This window comes from Rousettus aegyptiacus, unplaced genomic scaffold (assembly GCF_014176215.1).
Source record: "Rousettus aegyptiacus isolate mRouAeg1 unplaced genomic scaffold, mRouAeg1.p scaffold_m13_p_6, whole genome shotgun sequence".
In the NCBI taxonomy this organism is placed as follows: Eukaryota; Metazoa; Chordata; class Mammalia; order Chiroptera; family Pteropodidae; genus Rousettus; species Rousettus aegyptiacus.
The window spans coordinates 12,691,136-12,714,093 of record NW_023416309.1 but is presented as its reverse complement, the minus strand read 5'-3'; the positions used below and the strand labels follow the sequence as shown (position 1 = coordinate 12,714,093).

The following is a 22,958-nucleotide window of genomic DNA, read 5'->3' as shown; positions in this document are numbered from 1 at the left end:
CTTAAAGTAAGTTTAATGTACTTATATTAGATTTTTTGGATTATTTACTAATTCTTTGATGTTTGTTTTTATGTTTATGATAGATGTATTTTGAACCACCTTCATGTAATTTTATTAATTTCAATAAAGGTTATCCATTAAATATAACTTAGACATGATCTCTTAAATGCCCTATAAGTGACTTTGTATAAATAATAAATGAAAAATCCTAAAAAAATTCTTTCTCAGACTGAGACCCAATTTCTGGTTGGAAAATATAGTCACTGTGGCTTTGTTACATAATACTTTCCTATCATTACTTCTGGGGTCTTTTTACATCAGGAAAAGTAATACTAAAGAGTTTTTAAATTTATTTTTAGAGTTCCATTATTAAGAGCCTTTTCCCCCTGTTTATCCTTTAAGGTCTTGATTTCCTGGTTCAAGATGTTCTTCACCTAAATGCAGTCTTTCCGGTTGGTCAAAATAAGACAACTGTCAACATAGCCTGTTTGTCTTCTTGTTACTCTGAGGATGGATGTTTGTAAGATGTTGCTTAATATGGTCTGGAATACTCTTCCCATTTATTGAATTGTAAGTGACTTTTAAATGTGCAAGTTCTGTTAAATACAAGGAAAACCTCTATGGGTAACTTTTGTATTGAAGAAGTCATTTATCAACCATGGTAAAACTTGCAAACCCACTTTATACAGAGTGGATTCTTGAAGCTATACAGAAAATAAAAAAACAAAAGCAAAGGCCCTCTGAAGAGAGAATCTGCCATGCAGTCAGCACTTCCCATGGATTGGATAAGAAGACAGTCTCTGAACAGCTGGAACTCAGTGTTCAGGATGGCTCAGTTCTCAAAGTCACCAACAAAGGCCTTGCCTCCTATAAGGACCCAGACAACCCTGGCCGCTTTTCATCAGTTAAACCAGGCACTTTTCCTAAATCAGCCAAGGGGTCTAGAGGAACATGTAATGATCTCCGCAATGTGGATTGGAATAAACTTTTAAGGAGAGCAATTGAAGGACTTGAGGAGCCAAATGGCTCCTCCCTGAAGAACATAGAGAAGTATCTCAGAAGTCAAAATGATCTCACAAGCACCACCAACAACCCAGCCTTTCAGCAGCGGCTGCGACTTGGGGCCAAACGAGCAGTGAACAATGGGAGGTTACTGAAAGACGGACCACAGTACAGGGTCAATTATGGAAGCTCAGATGGCAAAGGGGCTCCCAAATATCCCAGTGCTTTCCCGTCCTCTCTCCCACCTGTCAGCCTTCTACCCCATGAGAAAGACCAGGTAAGTGAAGAGAGAATGCTAATGTATTCTAAATGTTGCCCTTTTCATTGGTACAGTTTAAGTTCTATTTTATGTGGACAAAAGTTCTGAATAAATAGAGCAGGCTTTTATATTTTAAAATGTATATATTGTTATGTATATAAAGTGTTCTATATTGATTTACAATGAAACGAGGGCTGGCTTCCTTATTGGTTGACTGGGAATTTAATGTGATGATTATGTGATTTGTTTTTTAAACTCTGATTAACTGGTAAGTGCTTGAAGGGACCAAGATAGAGAAATTTAATCCTCCTTAAGGGCAAGATAATATATATTTTAAAAAATCTAAAAAAGGCCGCTGTATGTTTTTTTCCCTTTTTATTTTTTATCTTTATCTTTCAGCTTTATTGAGGCATAATTGATATTTTTTATCTTCATTATTATTTTTAGAGAAGAAGAATTTATACACTGATTATTTTAATACTTGAATTGTTTTGATATGTGACCTAAATCCTGACTGCTTCAGTTCGAAATAATTTATTGTCTACTTCTCAGTGGGTGAAAGTGAATGTTTATTTTGTCTCATACCATATCTTTTCTTATACTCTTTGGTTTCCCTGGGGCTTATGTTATTTCTGTAGTATTTATACATATATGGCAGATTTCTCCTTAAGTTACTGCTACAATTTTAAGTCTTTGGTTGAGTAGGATTTTCCTTTGTTTTGTTTCAAAGCTACTGAAATTACTGCCCAAACTAAAACCAAAGTAGAGCAACAGCAAATTGTTTATAATAATCGAGGCTCTCCAGTTTTGGGCCTTATCGTCTGTCCCTTGGGCAAGTGGATACATTGATATCAGTTAACTTTACATCTTGTAAACCATAAACCATTGTTGATAGAAAGGGTGGTTGTATGTGTTAACTACATTTTTAGAAGTGTTAGGAAAAGTTGTGCTCCTGATGGTGTTTTTTCCCTCTTTGGATACTGCCAGCTCTTAAGATAGATCCTGCTTTCCTTAGTGCTTTAAGCTGAATAGGGACCCAGCTCTAGAAACTGGGTAGGACCAGGTGGTTTTCCTTTCCATGGGCTAATTGGAATGCTAGCATTTATATCTTAACTGTATTTTTAGGTTACTAGTTTTCCTTAACATTTATCTTGTCCTTTGGTGATGTTTATGTCTGTATAACCAGCCCTCAATTTTTTGAGAGAGAATCTGGGCATAAAGAAAGACGTAAGTAAACCTATGCCATTTTCTTGTTAAATAATATTTATTTAAAAAATAGTAATTCAAATCCTAATACTTGTGTCTGACACAGCCACACTAAGCACTTCTGTTTCTCATTAAATATTTTTATAAATGCTTATACCGTGAGGAAATTCCTTAAGGGAATATAGAACCATTTCTTGATGGATTTGGATATCTTTGTTTTTAAAAGATATATACTACCTTAAGGTATATTAAGGTTTCATAGTCATCAAGTACATGGACTAATTCAGACAGCTTTAGGCAATTTAATAATAGTATGTTTCAGTAATTTTGTGATCCAGAGGATATTTTTACTTGTGATAGAGGAGTCAGTACAAATTTTCCATAATCTCTTTCCTATCCTCTTTCACCTTGCTCGCCATTTCTTGCTAACCTTATCATATTTTTTTTTCCATACAGCATCCGTATGGAGATATTTTTAGTCTAAAGGAAAATTCATGTCTAAAAGTGTCTAGGGTTGAGAACAGTGTAATTTATTGCTTAGCATGCAATTGCTACTGCTCTTTTTATGATGCTAATCTTTAAGTTGTCCAGTTAGCATCATCATATAACAAAGAAATCTGAGAAAACATGTCTTAGAATTTTTACTAGGTGAAATTTTGAGATCAGTTGCATTGAGTAATCAAAATCTAATTCTTAGAAAAGGACAAATAAAGATAAATGAAAATCAGGTCAACTCTGGGTATAATGTATTATATTGTTTGTATTGTATATTACAATAGCATTTTTTCCTTAAAAAATGTAATAAAAACTACATCACGATATATTACCCTTTGAGATTGCAAATGGTAAATAGTTTAAAACTATGTAAACTTGCTAAGTAAATGTAATAGAACTTCTTAACCTGGGCCCATGAATGGGTTTGGGGAAGGTAGGCCACAAATCCCTTGAAATCAAACAGTGATATGTATTCACGTTTTTCTAGGGTGAGAGTGTATAGTTTTTATTAGATTCTCAAAGGGATCCAAAATGTCAGATAGCTAATGTGACTATTTTTTATACTGTAGAAAATATTTTGAGTTTCTTTCTCTAAAACCATAATATGTTAATGGTTATTCTTGCTTTAGCTGCTGAACTGGATCTGTATGTAGATTGGTTATGCTGTAGTTTCTTGTACACGGGGCTTTTTCTAACATATTTGAAAGGCAGATTATCATTGTTCTTGTGCTAGAAGTCTGTAGAGTTTGCATTATGGGAGGACATTTATGATATAAATAGCAACTGTTTGTACAGAGATACAGTAATCTCAATTACAGTTTAGTTAACTGATGTCTTCCAAAGAAGCTGTTATTCTAGTTACTTTTGTTGAGCAGTTTCATGTAATTGTAAAAAAAAAATAAAAATAGTAAAAATAATAACTAACATTTCTTAAGAGTTAAATGTTGGTACTACTCCAAGTACTTTACACTTATTAACTCCTTATCACAGTAACTGCGAGGGCCATAGATTATTATCTTTATTTTACAGATGAAAAACTGAGGATCAAAGCTTAAGTAATTTGTCTAAAGTCCCTTATAGAGCTGGTGAGTGGTGAAGCCAAGATTCTAACAAGATAGTGACTCCAGACCTCTTTACTGCTGGGCTGTATGCTGGTCAATAGTGGTGGCTTTCCATTAACAGTAAAAGTGTCTCTTGCAGTTCCACAAATGTTTAGAAGCAGTTTTTCTCAACAAGTAGATTTCCGGCATTTTAAATTTGGGAGCTGCAATGAGCCTATTTCAGTTTTTAAAGCACATACTATTTATAATATTAGCAATATGGGAAAGCAGTGAGGGAAATAGTAAATCCATGTCTAATTAGATTTAACATCATCATCATTCCTATGAATGACTGCTAGGCGGAATACAACGCACGTTCAAATAGAAGGGCTCCTTTCCTTTCTGAAATGTAATTGCACATCTTCTGATAGTCTAGAATTCAAATTGGATATTACCATACTGGCTTCTTAGCATAACTTTTTTGTATTTATTTAAGAAAGCTTTCTTTGGTGAGGTGATATGGAAATGAATTAAACCATTGAAGATAAAACTTTATCTTTGACTTAGTGAGGGAACTCCTAAAGGATAGTATTAGTGTTTCTTATTAAAAGTGGTAAAGCTCAATTAGGTCAGATTATGAGGACTTTGGAAAGTCAAATATTCTAAGAGGGACTTCAGTTATCACCACAGACTCCATAGCATTAAGATTCCATTAGAACACTTGGACTTCAGCATTTTTATAAAACCAGTTAGTTCAGTTTTAAACAGATTCCTTGGTATTTCACTTTATTGGGAATATCTTCCTAAAATTTATTAAGTGTCAAATCTTGGTATGTTTCTAGTGTAGTACATAATATATGGGAACTCATTCTAGACTAATATAATTGGGAAAGGAGACAGACATTTCTAATGTCAGGTAGGGCTTTTGATTTTTTTCTTTCTTTCTTTCTTTCTTTCTTTTTTTTTTTTTTTTAAAGAAATGAACTATCAGAATCTAATAACAACATTTAAACATAAATCCAAAAACAATGATGCTGTCAATAAGAAAAATAAATAAGATGAGTTTTAAAAGGAGCACGGCTGATTAGAAATGCTGCTGAGAGGCAAAACTAGGTTTTGTCTCTTTTCGTGGTCTTGGCTTATTCAATTGTTTTTTCTATTTGTTCCCCATTATTTATAGGGAGATATTTTATTAAGGTTTTTGTCAGTGTTATTGGACTGAAATATTTTCGTAAATTAAAGATTAATGTACATCATACATCAGTTTCTTGTGTTGAATAAATGTCATAAATTGAAGAACTTTATTTTTAGATTTTACTTTCTTCATTTTTCTTCACTCTATCCTCTAATCACCAAGCCCATTATCCCTGTCCTAGGGAGACCCTCCTCATCTCTCTGGGACTTTTCCAGTCACCTGTATTTTGCAAAGGACCATTCACTCATCCATATTGTTCTTTGATGAGGCAGACTCCCAGAAGTCTCTCAGCCCTAGGGGATTCGTTCATAGTTTCAGACAACTCTGCATCTTTTTGGCAGAAATGTGTGTAATTTTTTTTTATTTGCTCATTATGGAGAGTCCAAATGTCCTCCTCTCTGTTGGCCTTCTTAGTTTTCCTTTGAAATGGTGTCCTTTGTATTGCAGATGTCACATTTCCCAAAGAATGCTTAGCTAAGAATATTTAACTGAAAGTTGGATAAAGCTCTAAATATTGCAAAATATACTCTTCCATATAATCTGAATTTTGGAATTGATATAGATGAAAGTCAGTTTTAGAATGACTGAAGTCAGACAGAAACCTATTATAATGTGAAAGAATAGGTGAATCAAATACTTGCTATTCTAGGGTCAGAGAAGGAAAAAGATCGTAGTTCATGTTAATTAAGCTTCAGAAGTTCTTCAAAATAGCAGACTACTGTCAGGACTGCTTTTGTAAGCAGACAGTACTAGTTGTTGAGGCATTGTTGAATGAGTACTTGGATTGTCTCAAACCAGTTAGTGGGGTCAAAGGAAATAAAAAATGAAGAGTGAGAGAGTCTTTCTATTGCACTCTGAGGCATGACAGCTTGTTCCACTTTTGAGTTTTTATCAAGATGGGATCTGTCTAGACTTCTAATGAAATAGGCTTTAGGTAAAGTAGAAACATGATGTCAAAGGATCTTTGACTCTTAAAATAAGTGTTAAACATTCTTTTTAACTCTTTGGATCTTAGATATATTTGATACTGTAGCTGCCTTTTCTACAACACATAATCCTGACATGAGTGATACATAAACATAGATCAGTTTGTTTTCTGATTTCCTAATGGTATTTTCTTCCAAGCATTAAGGATGCTAAGGGTATGGTTTCCTGATTGATTTTGGATATTTTCAGCAGTGTTCAGGAATTTACTGTTGTATTCCATATACCTATTGGAGTATAACAGCTACTATGTTTGTATACTTTCAGTACTAAGGAAATCTATATTATATAGCTTTAAAGTTATTTCAATTAAGTGCTATTTGCTGATTTATTTTGATTGTAACTTGGATGGCAAAGATTTTATTTTTCCCTTTAAACTTTATTTAATAAATAGTACATTTTAATGTTTCTTAGAATGAAAGTTTATATTCTTTTTATGTATTTTATCTTTGTACATGATAATGTACAAAGGATACATGAGAAAATGTGATTATTTTATCACTGCAATAGCAAACTTTGTAAAATTTATAACTTTTTTATTTTTGTAAACTTAGTTTTCTTGGTCTGTACTTAAACAACAATGGATTTCATAAAACTGTTCTTCTCTAGTTACACCAACATTTCAAATCTGAATCTTTATTTTCTCAGGTACTTTGATCTTTCCAATCTTTTAATGTTTCTAAGTACATAAACATCAATTAGCTTACTAAATTGAAGTTAGCAAATGAGTCAGCCACATAATTTATGACATTTTAAATCAGCAGAGCCATGAGGAAAGTATGTTTTTGTGTGCGGGTGCGCTTGTCTCACTGCCTTCAGGTGAAGGGGAGTTTATGTGTATAAGGAGGTATGGGAATGCACATTGTGAAATGCTACTCACTATTGTTAGGCTTCTACTTGGGACTGGACTACTTTCCCAGAAAAGTCTCCAGGAGTTGCAAACTGTATACTGTTGTTTTTCCTTTTATAAGTGAACCTTTTAATTAGCAGAATATTAATGCAGAACATAACTTTTTTGGTTTCGTTTTATGAAAGATAATATTTTGAAAAGTCTGCAAAATGAACTATATAGACAGAGTTCTAGAGTGAATAAAATTAGATTTAAACTGTGACGCTGGGCTCTACAAAAATATAAAATAAATACTAATCAGTGGTCTAAGCAAAATCCAGGAAGGATTTGTGTTAATTTGACAAGTAGGTTTAGAATTCTTTAGCCATTATTTTTTAGAAACCAGCTTTGTTCGTACATCCTTTCTCTAATTTGCTTCACTTTTGATCTTTGATAAAACCAGCTGCAATTTTGTTTCATTAACAAACTTAACTGGTTAACAGATGTTTGTTTTGGCTTGATTGTGTCCTTTCTATTAGAAACAGTATAAGCATACATAGAAACCATGCTGGGTCTTTTCCTGTCTGTAGCTTCACAGGCATTTCAGAAGAGCAGCTTAATTTTATTTACAAGTTCAATTTTTGTTCCTCCGTACTATTGTAGTTATATTGTAGGTATATATACCAATATTTTAGCTCTTTGTGCTATCAGGGAGGTCTTTTGTTCTTAAATCTTCCATCTGTTAGTCTAGAAACCTGCCCTTCGCTTTTTTTTTTTTTTAACATTGTAAAATCTTAGCATTCAGGGAAAAAGGTACCGTACAAGAGGTAATTGAGATATCAGTGACTCTTCCACAGTTCAAGGGAGGGAATGGGACTAACCTGCTGAATTTTGATAATTTCTTACATCTTTTTGATGTCAGTAAGTTGCCATATGGAAAGCAATGAGGCCTACAGTAAGGAGGTGATCCTTGGTCTGGGCGGCCTGTGATACTCAGAGTGATGTGGGCTGGGAGCCAGGGGCAGCACTTGAATGTTTCTATAATAGTTTCTGATGCAACTGGTCCTGCTTTTTGTCCATGGTTTACTGCCATGCTGTGACCCTCTCAGATCATAAATGAGTATGATAAAGTTCAAGAAACAGAGGAAAGATTATATAGGGTAAGAGAAATAATAGTAAGAGAAGCAAAGAATGCCTAAGTTAATATTCAGTATTGATATCAAATGGTGATTACTGTTTGATTTTCGATCAACTTATTCCCAATGCTAGTATTTTGATATCATGTAGAAGCTTCTACCTTATATCAAAACCCAACCCTAGCTGTTGAGCTTTGAAATATGAGTAAAGCAGCAGAAAACAGGAACTGCTAGTAGAAGAGAATGGGGCTGTTTGAAGAACATAAGCTATGCTGTCTAGTTAGACTGCTGGCAGGATGTGAGGACACTGGGAAAGGTAGGCAATGGGGGAAGCCAGGAAGATAGTTCCCACTTAACTTTGTGATTTATAAGATTGTAGTATTTCAGAAAAGTTGAAAGAGTAGTACAATATGTGCTGTATTTCTTTTACCTAGATTCACCAGTTGTTAACATTTTCCCACATTTGTTCTTTTTCTCTCTCCCTTGTATATGTGTGTATGTTTTTATATGCATATGTATTTATACATATACACATTAATAATTTTTGGTTGAACTATTTAGAAATACATAGCTGACATGATATTAAGATATTATGGTATTAAGTTATAATGATACTTAATTACATATCAAGGAACATTCTTCTATATAACCACAATACTATTATCTCATGTAAGAAATTCAATAGTGAAACATGAGTGCAATCTAATAGACAGTCCATATTTTCCCAAATGGCCGCAAAATATCATTTATAACTTGTTTTTGATCTGGGAGCCAGTTAAGGATCACACATTGCATTTGGTTGTTATATCTCCTTTAATAGAGAACAAGTTTTCCTTCTTTTTTTTTTCCCCCTGTCCGGCACATTTTTGAAGAGTCTAGGTCCGTTGCCTTGTAGGATGTCCCACACACAATTAGTATTTGACTGTGTCCTCATGATTACATTCAGGGTAAACATTTTTGGCAAGAATATTGCATAGGTAATATGTATTTCCTCTTTTGTCATATCAGTAGATATATCCTTTTCAGGTTATCTTGTTACTGGTAGTGCTTATTTGATCTGTTGGTTAAGGTGGTGGTTGCCAGATCTCTCTTACTAAAGGCACCTTTTCCCTTTTGTAGTTAATAAGTAATCTGTACAGTGATACTTTGTAACCATGTGAGTAACCATTCATTCAGTGGGTATTAGTTTTCTATTACTGCTGCAACAAATTACCATAAAATAGTGGCTTAAATAAAACAAAGCAAATTTATTGTCTTAACAGTTTTAGAGGTCACAAGTCCAACATGGGTCTCACTGAGTTAAAATCACATTGTCAGCAGGGTAGCATTCCTCTGGAGGCTGTAGGAGAGAATGTTTCTCACCATTTCCAGCTTCTATAGGCCGTCTGCATTCCTTGGCTCACAAGCCCTTCCTTCCATCTTCAAAACCAGCAACATCACATCTCTTTGACCATTTTTCCATAGTTACATTTCTCTGACCACAGCCTAGACAGATTTTAAAGGTTTTATGTGATTAGATTTGGGCCACTTAGATAATCTAGGATAATCTCCCCATCTCAAAGTTCTTAACTTAATCACAGCTGTAAGGTCATTTTGACATGTAAAGTGACAGATTCACAGGTTTTGGGCACTAGGAAGTGGATGTTGTTGTGTATGTGTGTGTAGGGGGTGAGGGCAACAATATTCTGCCTGCCATACAGTGGTTTCACCTAAATCATCTTTTGCGTTGGAGGTTGCAAATCTGAAGGTGTTGGGCCTATGATGTAACATAGTCTAAGTCTGATTACAAAAGAATGAATTACAGTTTATGAAAGTAATGGTCAGTGAAGGCCGGGAGGTAAGAGGCCTGGGTTCTAGTTCTCATGGTATACCTTGAACTATTTCCATGGGGACAGGAGCAGGGACTCCCTTCTGCTTTCATTTAGTGTTTCTTTACTCACCCACCAGTTGAAGAACTGAAGAATAGATTTGGCAGTGATAGCTTGAGAGTTTTTAACAATTGGAGTTTGGATATCTAAAATGTTTTCTGAGAAGTGCACTTAAAAGTTGTAGAGAAGGGTGCATGAAAATATGATGATTTAATAAAATAGGCTCTTTGATGACATTTTAAAGATTTATGTAACATTTGAAGAATTTTATGTCTGTTTAAATTTGAATCTTCAATTAGAGAACTTTGGATAGGCTGAAAAATAAACTGACTTATTTAAAATAATATAATTCTTACAATGTTATATGTCAATTATATCTTAATAAAGTTGGGCAAAAAGGAAAAATACCAGGCAAGTAGGATGTATATTATATTTTTTCAGGTCTTAGTAAGAACTCAGAAAAAGTAAATAGCAAATCAAGATATTCACAAGCAGTTAACTTCAAGAATCCTCCATTTCCTTTCATTTCACAGTATTTTAGTAGAATCTTCAGCAGTAGTAACTGCAGTTAGTTGGAATGCTTTGGATATATTGATTATTCCAATTGTTAAAGAATAACTGTTATCAGCCTATAAATGTCCTTTCTAGAGCTTATAAAAAAAAAGATGATCTTTTCATCTGATGAGTCCTGACCTTCTGTGAACCTTACAACTTATCTCATTTTCTACCAGCTACTGAAATATAACAAGATGCCAACAATTACATCCTCATGAAGTATTTATATCAACTTATAAATTCACCTCTTTATTGGAAAATTGTGTGATATCTTGATTTCAATTTAGCATGGTGTGTTGGTTAGTAATAAATCTTGCTAGAATATGAACACAAGTCCACAGGCAGTTTGCAGAACATTGATCAGGTGCAAATTGTATGTATTTTTCTAGCTTCTAAAGATTTAAGAACAAAATGAACTAAATATCATCAAGATCGCCACTTTTTAGGTTGTTTTTAAATCTGACATAATAGAACATCACCACGTATCTTATGGGAAGTACCTTGACTCTCCTAAAATCCATGATTTGTGTTTGTGACTATTTAAGCCCTCCATTTTGTCTGTGATATAGCAAAAAGCAAAAGAATATGGTTAAAACAGGTACTTATGCCTTGTGCATAATAAACAGTTCATTTTAGATTTGAAGGTTCTACATAAAACACGCAACAGATATCACTGTCATCTTTACTTTGTGCTTCCTATATACCAGGTAATGTTCTACGTATTTAATACATACAAAATAATTTTACATGAACCCTGAGAGATAGTACTGTTAATGGAATTTTACAGATGAAGAAATGGACCAGAGAATGTATCTTGTCCAGTAGTTCACAGGAGGTGTTGGAGCTGGTGTTTCAATCCTGCTACACAAGTTGGAGTATAGCCACTTCACCACCTACTAGGTGTCTCATTTATTTGGATGAAATCAACATATATCTATTGAATTCTTGTAACGTATAGAGCACTGTACTGGGCATTATAGAAGTTACAAAATAAAAACCATATTCAGATGGTAATTAAAATGATCAGTCAAAACATGCAGCTGTGTGATTCTTTCTCAAGTGACCAATGGTGTGATCTTCATTTTCAGAGTGATTGAAATTTTCTTTTCTTTAGGAATGAATAACAGCCAGCATTTATATATTGCTTACTATGAGTCAGGCACTACTTAGTGTTTTAAATACGGTAACTTGCCTGTGAGGCAGTACTTCTTTTCATTCTTAGTTTGCAAAGGAGGGAACTGAAGCCCATGAGGTTAAAGGTCTTGCCCCAAGTCACATAGCTAGTGTAGTAGAGCCAAGATTCAAACTCAGGCATCTTGGCTCCATAGTCTGTGCACTTAACTATTATATTACATGCCCTCTTATTTTTCTCATGAAGAAAAACTTCTTTTAAAGAAAAGACATTGAAAAGAATTATACATATGTTCTTATAAACCTGGACCTCTAAGTGCCTTTTTAGTGTTTATAATAGGAGTTACTGAAAAAACTTGTTAAAATTCATTTAAGATGGCTTTTCCTAAACAATATTCTGAGGTAGAAGGAAGTACAGTATTCTTTAAGACGTTAATGATGCTAATAATGTTCTGAGATTTAAAGTCCCTGAGAACTTCTGAAATTTAACTTGCTTAGCCTGTGGTTTGCTAAGCTGATTTGATGATGGGCCCTCTCCTTTCCCCTTCTTGCTACAGCTGTTCTCTTGTGTAGAGATCTTTGCATTTGGTTAAACAGTTTGGATAGTGCTGATATAAGGTTATATTGCTAATCCCTTTCCTCAATACACATCCCAAAGGAAACCATTGATTAATTGAACTTGGAGTTTGTGCTTCAGAATAGAAAGCCAAAAGTTATCAAATTCATTCCTTGTGTCTGTTATGAATTAATTTAGTAAAACTGTTGTATGATAATTATTCTTGTAGAGTAACATTTTAGAGTCGCAAGCAGTCATTGAGATTACCAAATTCATGAGTTTTAAGCTAAGGTTCAAGCACTCCATTTAGGGGGTTTGTGAACCCCTGAAATTGTAAGCAAAATATTGGGATTATGTATGTATATTTACCAGCATTTTTCTAGAGCTTCTCGGGTCTCCCTTTCTTCCATAGGTCCTTTGATTCAGGCCAGTGCTTCCTAGACTGCTGCACATTTGAATCATCTGAAGAGCTTTTAAAAATTCCAATTCTCGGGTCACACCCCATACCCATTAAATCAGAATGTCGGGGGTGGAAGCAGGTATTAGAAGTTTTCAAAGATCTCTGGGTAATGCCACTGCACAGCAAAAGTTTGGGAATCACTGCCTGAGGCTAACTTTCTTCTTTTATATATGAGCAAATAGGATCTGTTTTTGTGGTCCAGGAAACAGGCTAGATGTGTTAATTGGGCCGAGTCCTAGTTCTTGCTAAGGGAGATCTTAGAGATTGTTACAAAGAAGTCTTAGGAGGAAATGGCTCTGGAGCTGGAGTGCTTAGTTTCAAATCCTGACTTTTCTACTGAGCAAGTACAGTCTGTGTCTTGGTTTCCTCAGCCGACAGACACATGGAGATAATAACAGCATGGACCACATAGGGATAGTTTGCTACAATCACAGGGCCACGAGATAGCGAGGCAGTGAGCTTTTCCTGGGCCCTGATAGAAAGGCAGCTGGGCGGAGTCCAAGGCTATGGGGGGGGGGGGCAGTAGCCCCTGGCACTGTCTCTCCCCGACCCCCACTTCCTTCTCTTGAAGGAAGAGTATAAATTGATGTCATTGTCTCCTAATGAAGACCTCCTCTCCTATTGGAGACTTGTTCTAGTTAGAGTCCAAGAATGGCTAAAATTCACAGTTTTTTTTTTTCTCGTTTGTATTTAAATAATCGGAAAAAGAGTCTGTTTTTAGAGTAACACATGCTCATTGTACAGACTGAAAAATACAGAAAGGTTTAGGGGTGATATACTGTAACTGCAAATTTCACTCCAAAGATAACCACTGTTAAAAGTTTGTATTTTCTTCCAGTGTTTGTCCTCCTACCCGTATGTATATTATATTTGAATAAATAGCGGAATATGTTAGTCATATAATTTTGTAGTTCACTTTCTACGTTTAAAATCTGTTGTGAGCCTTTCCCTGGATTCTTGATTATTGTTTGAAGTGTGACTTTTTTGCTATTGCAAATAATACTGCTACTAAAAATTTGTGTATGCATGGATAATTACTTCTCATAAGATAGATTACTATAGAAGATATACTGGGGCATAAACATGAATTCTTTTTCTAAGACTTTTGGAACATACTGTCAAAAAGTGTTCCAAAAGGTAGTATCAATCTATACTCTTAGGCTAAGTATGAGTGCCTTGGGCATCTACTTGCTTCCTAACCCTTACTTTTTATCTTGCTAATGTGGTAGAGGGAAGAATGGATCTCTGTTACTTTACTTTGCATTATTAGATTATGAATGACTCGAACATTTTAATTAGTTTTTTTAAAGTTTTAAAATCACCTGAATTTTTTATAGTTCGAGAATATGTCATCACACACACAAACACACAACACACACACACACACACCGCATTGCATGTTCACTACCCAAAGTTAAGTTTCTTTCCATCACCAAATATTTGACCCTCTTTACCCTTATCTACTCTCCCTGCCACAGTAACCACTAATCCACTGTTTGTGTCTCTGAGTCTCTGTTGCTTTCTGTTTTATATCCTATCTATGAGTGAAATTACATGGTTCTCAACTTTTTCTGTCTGATTTATTTTGCTTAACAAGATAATCTCAAGATCCATCCATGTCGTTGCAAATGGCAGTATATCTTCTTTTTTATGGCTGAGAATTATTCCTTTGTATATATGTACCACCTCTTTTTTATCCAGTGGCTTGAACATTTTTAATGTTTAATGGTTGTTACTCTGTAGCTATAGTGTTGTGGTTATCTCCCCATCCTTCATTCCTATGCCCTGAAAGCAACCATCTTCATCTCTTTAAACTACATATAGTTAGTTGTTTCTTCTGGAAGTTAGAGTTCTGTATTTTTAAACTACATACTTAAAATGCTCTTTCTTGAATTTCAATTTTAGACTATTGACTTCTTGCCAAGGGAAAAAAGGTTAAAGGTCTCTTATGCACATATACCCTCCACTTTCCCGTTTTCCTTCTTATCTCAATGTAATTGTCTTCATTTTTGTTAGGTCAGTTTTTGTATTCAGTGTTTATATTTTTATGAGTATGCAAATATTATTCATTTGACCCATGAAGTATTCTATTATCAATTTTTTGATCTTCCTTGGTTATTTTTAGAAAGTTCTTCCTTATCCTGCGTTCAGAGAGATATTTACTAATATTTCCTTCTAGTTTTTTGTTTGTCTTTAGTGGTATTATGCCTTAATCCTTAAAATTATCTGCAGTTTTTATTTCAGTAAATAGTGAGAGGATTCTTTTTTTAATAGCTGAGTTTGTTTCAGGATTGTGTATTAAAATTCTTACTTTCTCCACTAATTTATGATGCCTTTTTTAAAAAATCACATAATTTTATGTCTACCAGAAATCTAAATCTCTCTTAATGTTCAGCTGCACTTTTGCCTTTGAAATTTTAATTCAATTAACTTTCCAACTTTTAATTCACTTAACCTCATTTAACCTGTGGAGCTGTCTCTAGTTTTGCTTTGGAATGTCCGGGAGGAGGGAGGAAGCAAATGGCTTTCCATTTCCAAGGATTTCTGGATAGATCACTTGAAATCATTTGCTCCTTAAATTTTGTGGGTCTCTAGTAAGTCCTACCTCACTCTGTGGATCAGCCTGTGTTTTACTAAGCCTTTATGATCATTCTGTTAACTTGAGGGTTCAGAGTTTATTTTAGCCAATTAGTTATTGGCTTTAATGACATATAAGTGCATTTGTCAGAGATCCTTCCTGTATTGAATCTGACACAGCTGGAAGAGGGTTTCCTATTGGGCATGCCTTGAGCTGTTGCCATTAGACTTTGGCCCCTTCCTTGCCATCTCACCTCTCCAGTTTGGCCCAGGTTTACACTGGTTGTGCATTTCCTAAATTTACTTCTGTTACCAGTTTCTAATTTCATTTCATCGTAGTAAGAAAACAAAATTTGCATGATTTCAACACTATTACATTTACTGAGGCTTGCTTAATGATCTAACATGTGATCTAAAAAAATGGTCCATGTGCACTTGAGAAGAACGTGTTATTCTGTTGTTGTTGAATGGAGAAATTGATAAATGTTAGGTCTAGTTGGTTTGTAGTGCTGTTCAAGATTTATGTTTTCTTGCTGATCTGCTTGGCTATTCTGTTACTGAAAGTGCACACTGTTGAAGACTCCAACTGTTGTGGTTGCATTGTCTTTCTTTCAATATCATCACTTTTTTCTTAGTGTAGTTTGAGGCTCTGTTTTTAGGTGCATATATATTTATAATTGTTACGTTTTCTTGATGTATTGATCCTTTTGTTATTATACATTGTTCCTTTTTGTTTCTAGTAACAACTTCTGTGTTAAAGTCTTTTTTCCCCCTGATATTAATGTAGCTAATACACCTTTCTTTGGTTACTGTTTGTGTGGTTTATCTTTTTCCATTGTTTTACTTTCATCCTATTTATGTCTTTGAATCTAAAATGCATCTCTGTTATAGACAGCCTAACAGTGCTGCTGTGAACACTCCTGTAAAAGTATTTGTTTGAATATGTGTTTTCAATTCTTTTTGAATATATACCAAGAGTAGAATTGTTAGGTGTGTGATAATTTTATGTTTCACTTTTTGAGGAACTCCCTAACTGGTTTCAACAGTGGCTGTACCATTTTACATTTCTACCAGCAATGTATGAAGGTTCTAGTTTTTCTATATTCTCGCTAACATGTGTGATTTTCTCCTTCCTCTCCCTTTTCTTGGTGGGGTTATGCTCTCTTATTTTCTTTTTCAGAATGTTCTTACCTAATCGCGCTTGCTTATTTTTCCTCATAGACGTTAGAACCTGCCGATTAGTGCTCAAAAGATCTTGTAATTTTATTGGAGTTTTCAATGTGTAGAATGGCATTCCTTAATAACAAGTCTTATGTTGAATAGCAAGTATATCTTTCTACTTTAAAAAATCTATTATTTTTAATTGTGGAAAATTTTAAGCATGTGTGTGAAAAGAGCAATGCTTATACCTTTACTGGGTATGATAATAATTACCTCATGACCATTCTCTTTTCAGTTAAATCACTACCCACTCCCCCAGCTCCTGCCACTACTGAATTATTTTGAAGCAAATTCCAAACATTATATCATTTTATGTTTAAATATTTCTGTAATTAACCATTATCATCCATTTAAAGTCTTTCGTAAATGAGCATAGGTATGTGTAGAGTATGGGTAGCGTGTACTGAAGAATCTTAACTTTTTGTTTAATTTCTAGGTGTGATCTTTTTGGATTGCTATTGTAAATAGTATCTTCCATTACACTTTCTATCTAATTGACTCTTTTTTTAATATAGGAAAGTTACTGATTTTTATATATTTTGTGTCCAGCCACCTTACTGAATTTTTTGTTTATAATAATTTTAGTTGATTTTCTTTAATCTATGCTTTGATCTGCAAATAATGATCATTTAAATTTTATTTTTTCCTTATATATCTTAAATCTTTCTCTTGTTTGAGTTTTATAGGCTCTAGTACCTCCTTGATGATGTTAAAGAATACTGGTGATAAGGGATATGTTTTTGAGGAATTCCTCAATATCTCCCCATTAAAAATGATGCTGGCTTATGTATCTATCATGTTAAAGAAATTTCATCATGTATGTTTTTTAAAATTTATTCAGTGCATTTTCAGCATTTATGTAGATATGATCTTTTTCCTTTGATCTTTAATATGATTAATTATAATAACTGATTTCTTAATATTTAACTTCATACTTTCTGAGTATGAATCCCTCATATTTATGGTATATTATTTTTTTAATGGGTGATATTCTTTTGAATAGCAAAATTTCCTGGTCTCTTTAAAAACTTCATTCTTAATTAATGCACCCACAACATTTTAGAAACAGGTCTACTCAGTAGACAAGTGTTCTTATTAGTAAGCTTATTTCCTGGTGCCATCCTTTCGCTGTGCTTGGATTAAGTGGACTCTGTGTGTGTGTGTGTGTGTGTGTGAGAGAGAGAGAGAGATGGGGTAGTGAAGAGAGGAAGGAGGGAGAAGAACACAACCTTGTGCAAGAGCGATAAAGCACAATATTAGGTTTTATAAGCTAAAATGTAATACATTCCAATGCATGGTATACCAAATTATTGTAACAAAATATAGTTTTTTACTAAAATAATTTAAGTATTTTTTTTTATCATTAAATTAAAACCAGGGGGATGATAATACTTGAAACATACTGGTGGCAATATAGTATGAATAAAAGAATATAGGCATTTTAAGTTTAAAAGTTGTACTTTTTGACTTTTAAGAAGTTACAAAAGTAATACATATCTAATGTCAAAAATTTAAACATACAAAGTAAAAAGTAAAAGTTGTACCTCATTGGCCCTGCCTGTTCTTTTCTTAAAACAGCTTTCCAAAGAGTTAGTGATTTGTATGTATTCTTCTAAGCCCTTTTAAAGCACTTGTAAATAAATGTCATACAGATGTTTGTATGCATATTTCAACAAAAACAAATTTATACTTTTTGTATTTTTTTATGACCTTTTTTTTCAGATATGTAAGAAATGTATAAGTACATTCTTTTTGAAAAAGTTCTAAAAGAAAACAAAGGCCTGTACAAATTCTTAGTCTTAGTCATCTCATCTGTAAAATAGGAGTAATAAAATATTCTTCTTAGGGCTGTCAGTTAGGATTAATGACATAATGCATTTAAGACCGAGCACAGTGCCTGTTTAATAAAAGAGATGAACTAGTTATTTTGAGTACATATCAGCTCTGGAATTTTTAATGAAGCACATTTTGGTATATAACCATACAGTCTGACAGTGATCTTTGGATTTAGTCTGTCCTTTTTTTAGGCCCTTTAAAAAAGAGAAAGTCTTAAATGTTTTTCTTAATAGCTCTGTGTGCTATAAATATACATTTAATTTAATAGCAGAGGGTTTTTTCTTTTTCTTTATTAATTATTTAGATTACTTCCCCCGTGCTCCCCTCAAACCTTTGGTTAGCTTAGTGTTTTTCAAATCAAAGTGTGCCTCCATCACAATTTTTGCTGGTTTCATATGTCTATATTAATTGTTTTCTTAATGTTTTCTTCTTGATTGTCCTACTAAAGAGACATAACAACCAAGTGTCATGCATGAACCTTGGTTGGATTCTGTACCAGAAATTGGGGAAGATAATTAGGCACATTTGAATTTGGATCAGATATTAGAGGAAATTAAAGCATTAATATTAATGTTCTTCATATGATGATGGCTTTTTGGTTATCTAAAATTATGTCTTTATGAGTTAGCAAGTGCCTCCTGAAGTATTTAATGATGACGTGTCTTGCAGCTGCAGCTTACTTTCAAATAGTTAAGCAACTGAAACCAAAATTGTGTGTGTACAAATATAGATGAGTATAGATAGATACAGGTGTAGAAAAAGATACAAGGCAAAATGTTAACAATTGGTGAATTCTGTAGGCTCGAAATTTTCAAAATGTAAATTTTGAAAAATAAATAATTAGAATACTCATTAAAAATTAAATTGCCTCACTTCTTTAATAGATCTACGGAAAAGTAAACTGTATCATCACCATAGTGGAAAACAAGTATTCCTTGTCAAAAATAGACAGTAACTGTAAAGTTACTATTTAAAAAAGTTATATTAAAGTGTGATGGGATATTGTTATCTGCCACGGTTCTGAGCCTGAGGTCTGTTCTCTCAGAAGAAGATAGCAAACATTAGCAAGGTGTTAAAGACATATTAGCATCAAACTGAGACTTTCTCCTTGACTTAATGGGAAGGTAAGAGAAAGCTGAAAAGGGAACAGCTTTCACACTCTTATTCAGATCACCTCAAATCACCTCTGGTCTCATCTCAAAACTTGAATCCCACACCTTGGGAAATACTGTATGCATTGATTTAAGTGTAATGTGTTAGAAAGAAAAGAAACTTCTATATCGAATTCTGTTTATAGTGCCCATTATGTCTTTTTTAAAAACCGTCAATATTGAATTATCATCATCATCATCATTTTATAGTTTTGATCACTGCAGATGCATATTTAGCTGAATGGTATCCTGGCCTAAGGCAGAGGTCAGATTTTGCAGTATAAATTGTTACTGGTTTCTTACTCTGCAGTTGCTTTTGTAGTTGAGTTTTTGCTTTTTTTCCCCTTTCCTCTTTCTCTTTTCTTTCCTGCTGTATTGTTCCTGCTGTTATTTGGAAGCCACTAGGTCGCTTTGCCTCAAACAATGAAAGGATCTCTAGATCGTGCCTGTCTTATATTTTGTTATCCCAGAACAAGACTTAATTGAATAAAACATATTACCCATCTGGCCTGGAAATCTCAGTGGTACTCAAAATAACTTACTAACAAGTTGTTGAATGATGATATCTTGAAATTTTCTGAAAGTTCAGCTTCTTTTTAGCTGTTGCTAAGAGAGAGAAATTTCATTGACATGAGGGACACGAGGACATGTCTGCATGCTGCCAGTTGTTTTATAGACATTTGGCTCTGCCGCCTTGCAGATGGTTAGACTCTGGGTGGTGGGTAAATGTGTGCTGATTATCTTATTGAATTAAGGTAACCTTTTGTCGTTCATTGAATTCTGCAGACCAGTTGGTCAGTGAGCAGCTGCTCTGTGTGGCTTGGTTTGCGTTTTGAAGTACACAAAGACTATTAAAGGGTGGTCAGTCTAATCCAGGTATTCAACAAAGCAATAGTGAAAGCCTCCTTCCTCTTTTGACAGTTTTCTGCTCTGATGGAAGTGAATGAACAAAAACATTTTTACTTTTTATTCAATTAACTAAATGATTTATAGCAATGGTTTATTGAGTGTTTGGATGCATGCTTGAAAATTTTTTTACCTAATGTTTTAAATTGAAAATATCCTATCATAATATTTGATGTTAGAAGCATTCTAATTTTATGGCAGAGTTCTGTGTTTGAAAGTGCACGACAAACTAATAGAGTTGTTGTTTTCTTAGTTTATTTTTACAGATATTTTGGAAACTAAAAGCATGCTTTAGTGCTATCATCTCTTGGCAAATTCCAACTGTATAATTTTTGTTTGTAGGGCTATTTTGTTTAGAATCTGCCATATTTTTATATGGATTCTATCTTAATTTCTGGTAATTGTTTTAGGAGCTTCATTTTTAATAAAGGGGTTCTTAATTGTTTCCAGTAAATTGCCAAAATTGTGTGGCTCATTTCTCCCTTAGGAGAATTTTTCTTGGACTGATCTTTTTGGTTTTACACTGTGTACATTGTAGGTGGCCTCAGAAAATGACTGTAGCCACTAGTTGATTTGCTTAATGTAAGAGAGAAGTCATTTAACAGTGATTGATGAGGAGCCATCTGATTTCTGTAGTTTGGTCATCTGTTGTACCCGGGAGACTTTTGATTCAAAGCCTACTTTTTTTTTTTTCATCCAGATTTATATGCTAGTAATAATCATAACGTCTACCTACATTTATTAAACACATTTATGCTGACCACTGGATTTGGCCCTTCACATATGGTCTTTCATTTTATCCTCACAACTTTATGAGGCAGGTCTTATTAGCTCCATCTCAGAGATGATAAAACAGCCTCCCAGGGCGGCTAAGTAACTCGTCCAACATCACACAGCTAATTAGTGCCTGGACCATATTGGAGTCCAGGGCTCTCAGCCTCCAAGGCTCATGCTCCATTCTGCTGTGCTGCTATTTTAATGACGAGCAGACTCATTACTAAGCCACAGTCTTTTGGTCAAGCATAAGAGTAAACTAAAAGTTCTCCTTTAGGACTTCAGACTCTGTGCTTGTAAAAATAACAATATAACAACATTAAAGAAAAATTTTGAAATATGAACACTGCTTATAATCTTATTACACTAACAACTGTTGTTTTTGTTTTTTCTAGATTTGTCTCTGTCCCTTTATACAACTATAATCTATAAGGCATATAGGTTAAAGCATATAATATATAACTATAAAGCATGTCTTCAGCTGTCTATTCTGTTTTTAAAAACATATTATTTCATAAATATTTTCCATTTTAAATGTCATTCTTTAAAAAAGCTTTTCCTAATTTCTTCGAACCTCCCAATCAAAATAAATCTCTTTAGTAAGTCCAACAAAGTACTCTATTTTTTATTAGAATTTATTACAGTCCATAATTATATATTTATTTGTCGAGTTATTTTTGAACTTTGGTTTCCCCCTCTAGGCAGAAAAGCTCCACAAAGACAGAGAGAGACCTTATCTTTTTGCTCACCTCTGTCGAATTAGTGCAAGTAGTTATGTTATTTGTTAGCTAAAGTTAAGTTTCCATTTGTTACTCTATTGCAGAAACACACAGACTGTCCAGAAGCAGTTGGACAGATTTTTACCAAACTTGGAGGGTTTTTGCATGATCATGTTCTGATCCTGTGTCAGAGGTAATGTACAGTGATTTTAAAATGACACTGAAGTTGAAAGTCCTCAGGGCAGGTTATCGAAATTGCAGACCTTGGTTTGCACTTTAGAGTTGAGTGGCTTGGGTTACTCCATATATCTGTCTAGGATGTGTGGCAACAAGAATCTAATAATGACCAGTGACTCTCCCAACCAGATATCAGCTAACTTCAGATAGATCCGTTTAATCATTTCATTTTCATTTTACCTGTTTAAACATAAATTATCTATTGGAAAAGATAATTTTAATTGCCATTTCTCTTCTGTGAAACAATTTTGTGAGCTAATGAAACAAACAATACAAATATATATAGTAATGATGTAAAAGAAGAGACTGTGTATTATACATAACCCTGTGGGACATGCAGTGATTATTAGGAAGGTCTAAAATTAAACATTTTAGGTGTATAAGAAAGCCAACTGCCTGGTGTTATAAAAAATCTTACTAAGATATATGTAGACATCTGCAGATGGAAAAAAGTAGAAAGAGTTAAATAAAAACAAAATTTGTTTTTAATCTCTGACATTTTAAAAACTAGTTTTGTATTTAGGATTAGAAGATTTGCTTTTGGGTCCTTGGAGAGCAAATGGAAACTGGAGTTAATCTCCGTAATCACTCCCCTCTTTAATTCTGCGGTCTTTGTTCTATGTACACTCTGCTCCCGGAGTCTTGTTCCTCCTGTAAGCTCGCCCCTCTCGTCCAGCTCCTATAAGGTAATCTTCGGCAGTCCTTCCTGTCTCCTTTGCACTATCCTGTGCTATCTTGCTCTGTGTAGCAAAATGTTTGCCAAGTAACCATATGCTTTTGGAGCCTGTGGTGGACAATAAAGCAATAATTAGATATGCCTC

General features: G+C 34.0%; 1 protein-coding gene across 5 annotated transcripts in view; it reads left to right on the top strand.

Annotated features, from left to right (window-relative positions):
* The window catches only part of KAT6B (lysine acetyltransferase 6B), a 167,759-nt gene that overhangs the window by 13,100 nt on the left and 131,701 nt on the right, over positions 1-22,958 (top strand). For all 5 annotated transcript variants that reach the window (XM_036223578.1, XM_036223577.1, XM_016160245.2 and 2 more), the window contains exon 3: positions 403-1,279. In XM_036223578.1, the coding sequence (XP_036079471.1) occupies positions 659-1,279 (621 nt within the window). In that variant the 5' untranslated portion in view covers positions 403-658. The remainder of the gene's footprint in view (positions 1-402; positions 1,280-22,958) is intronic.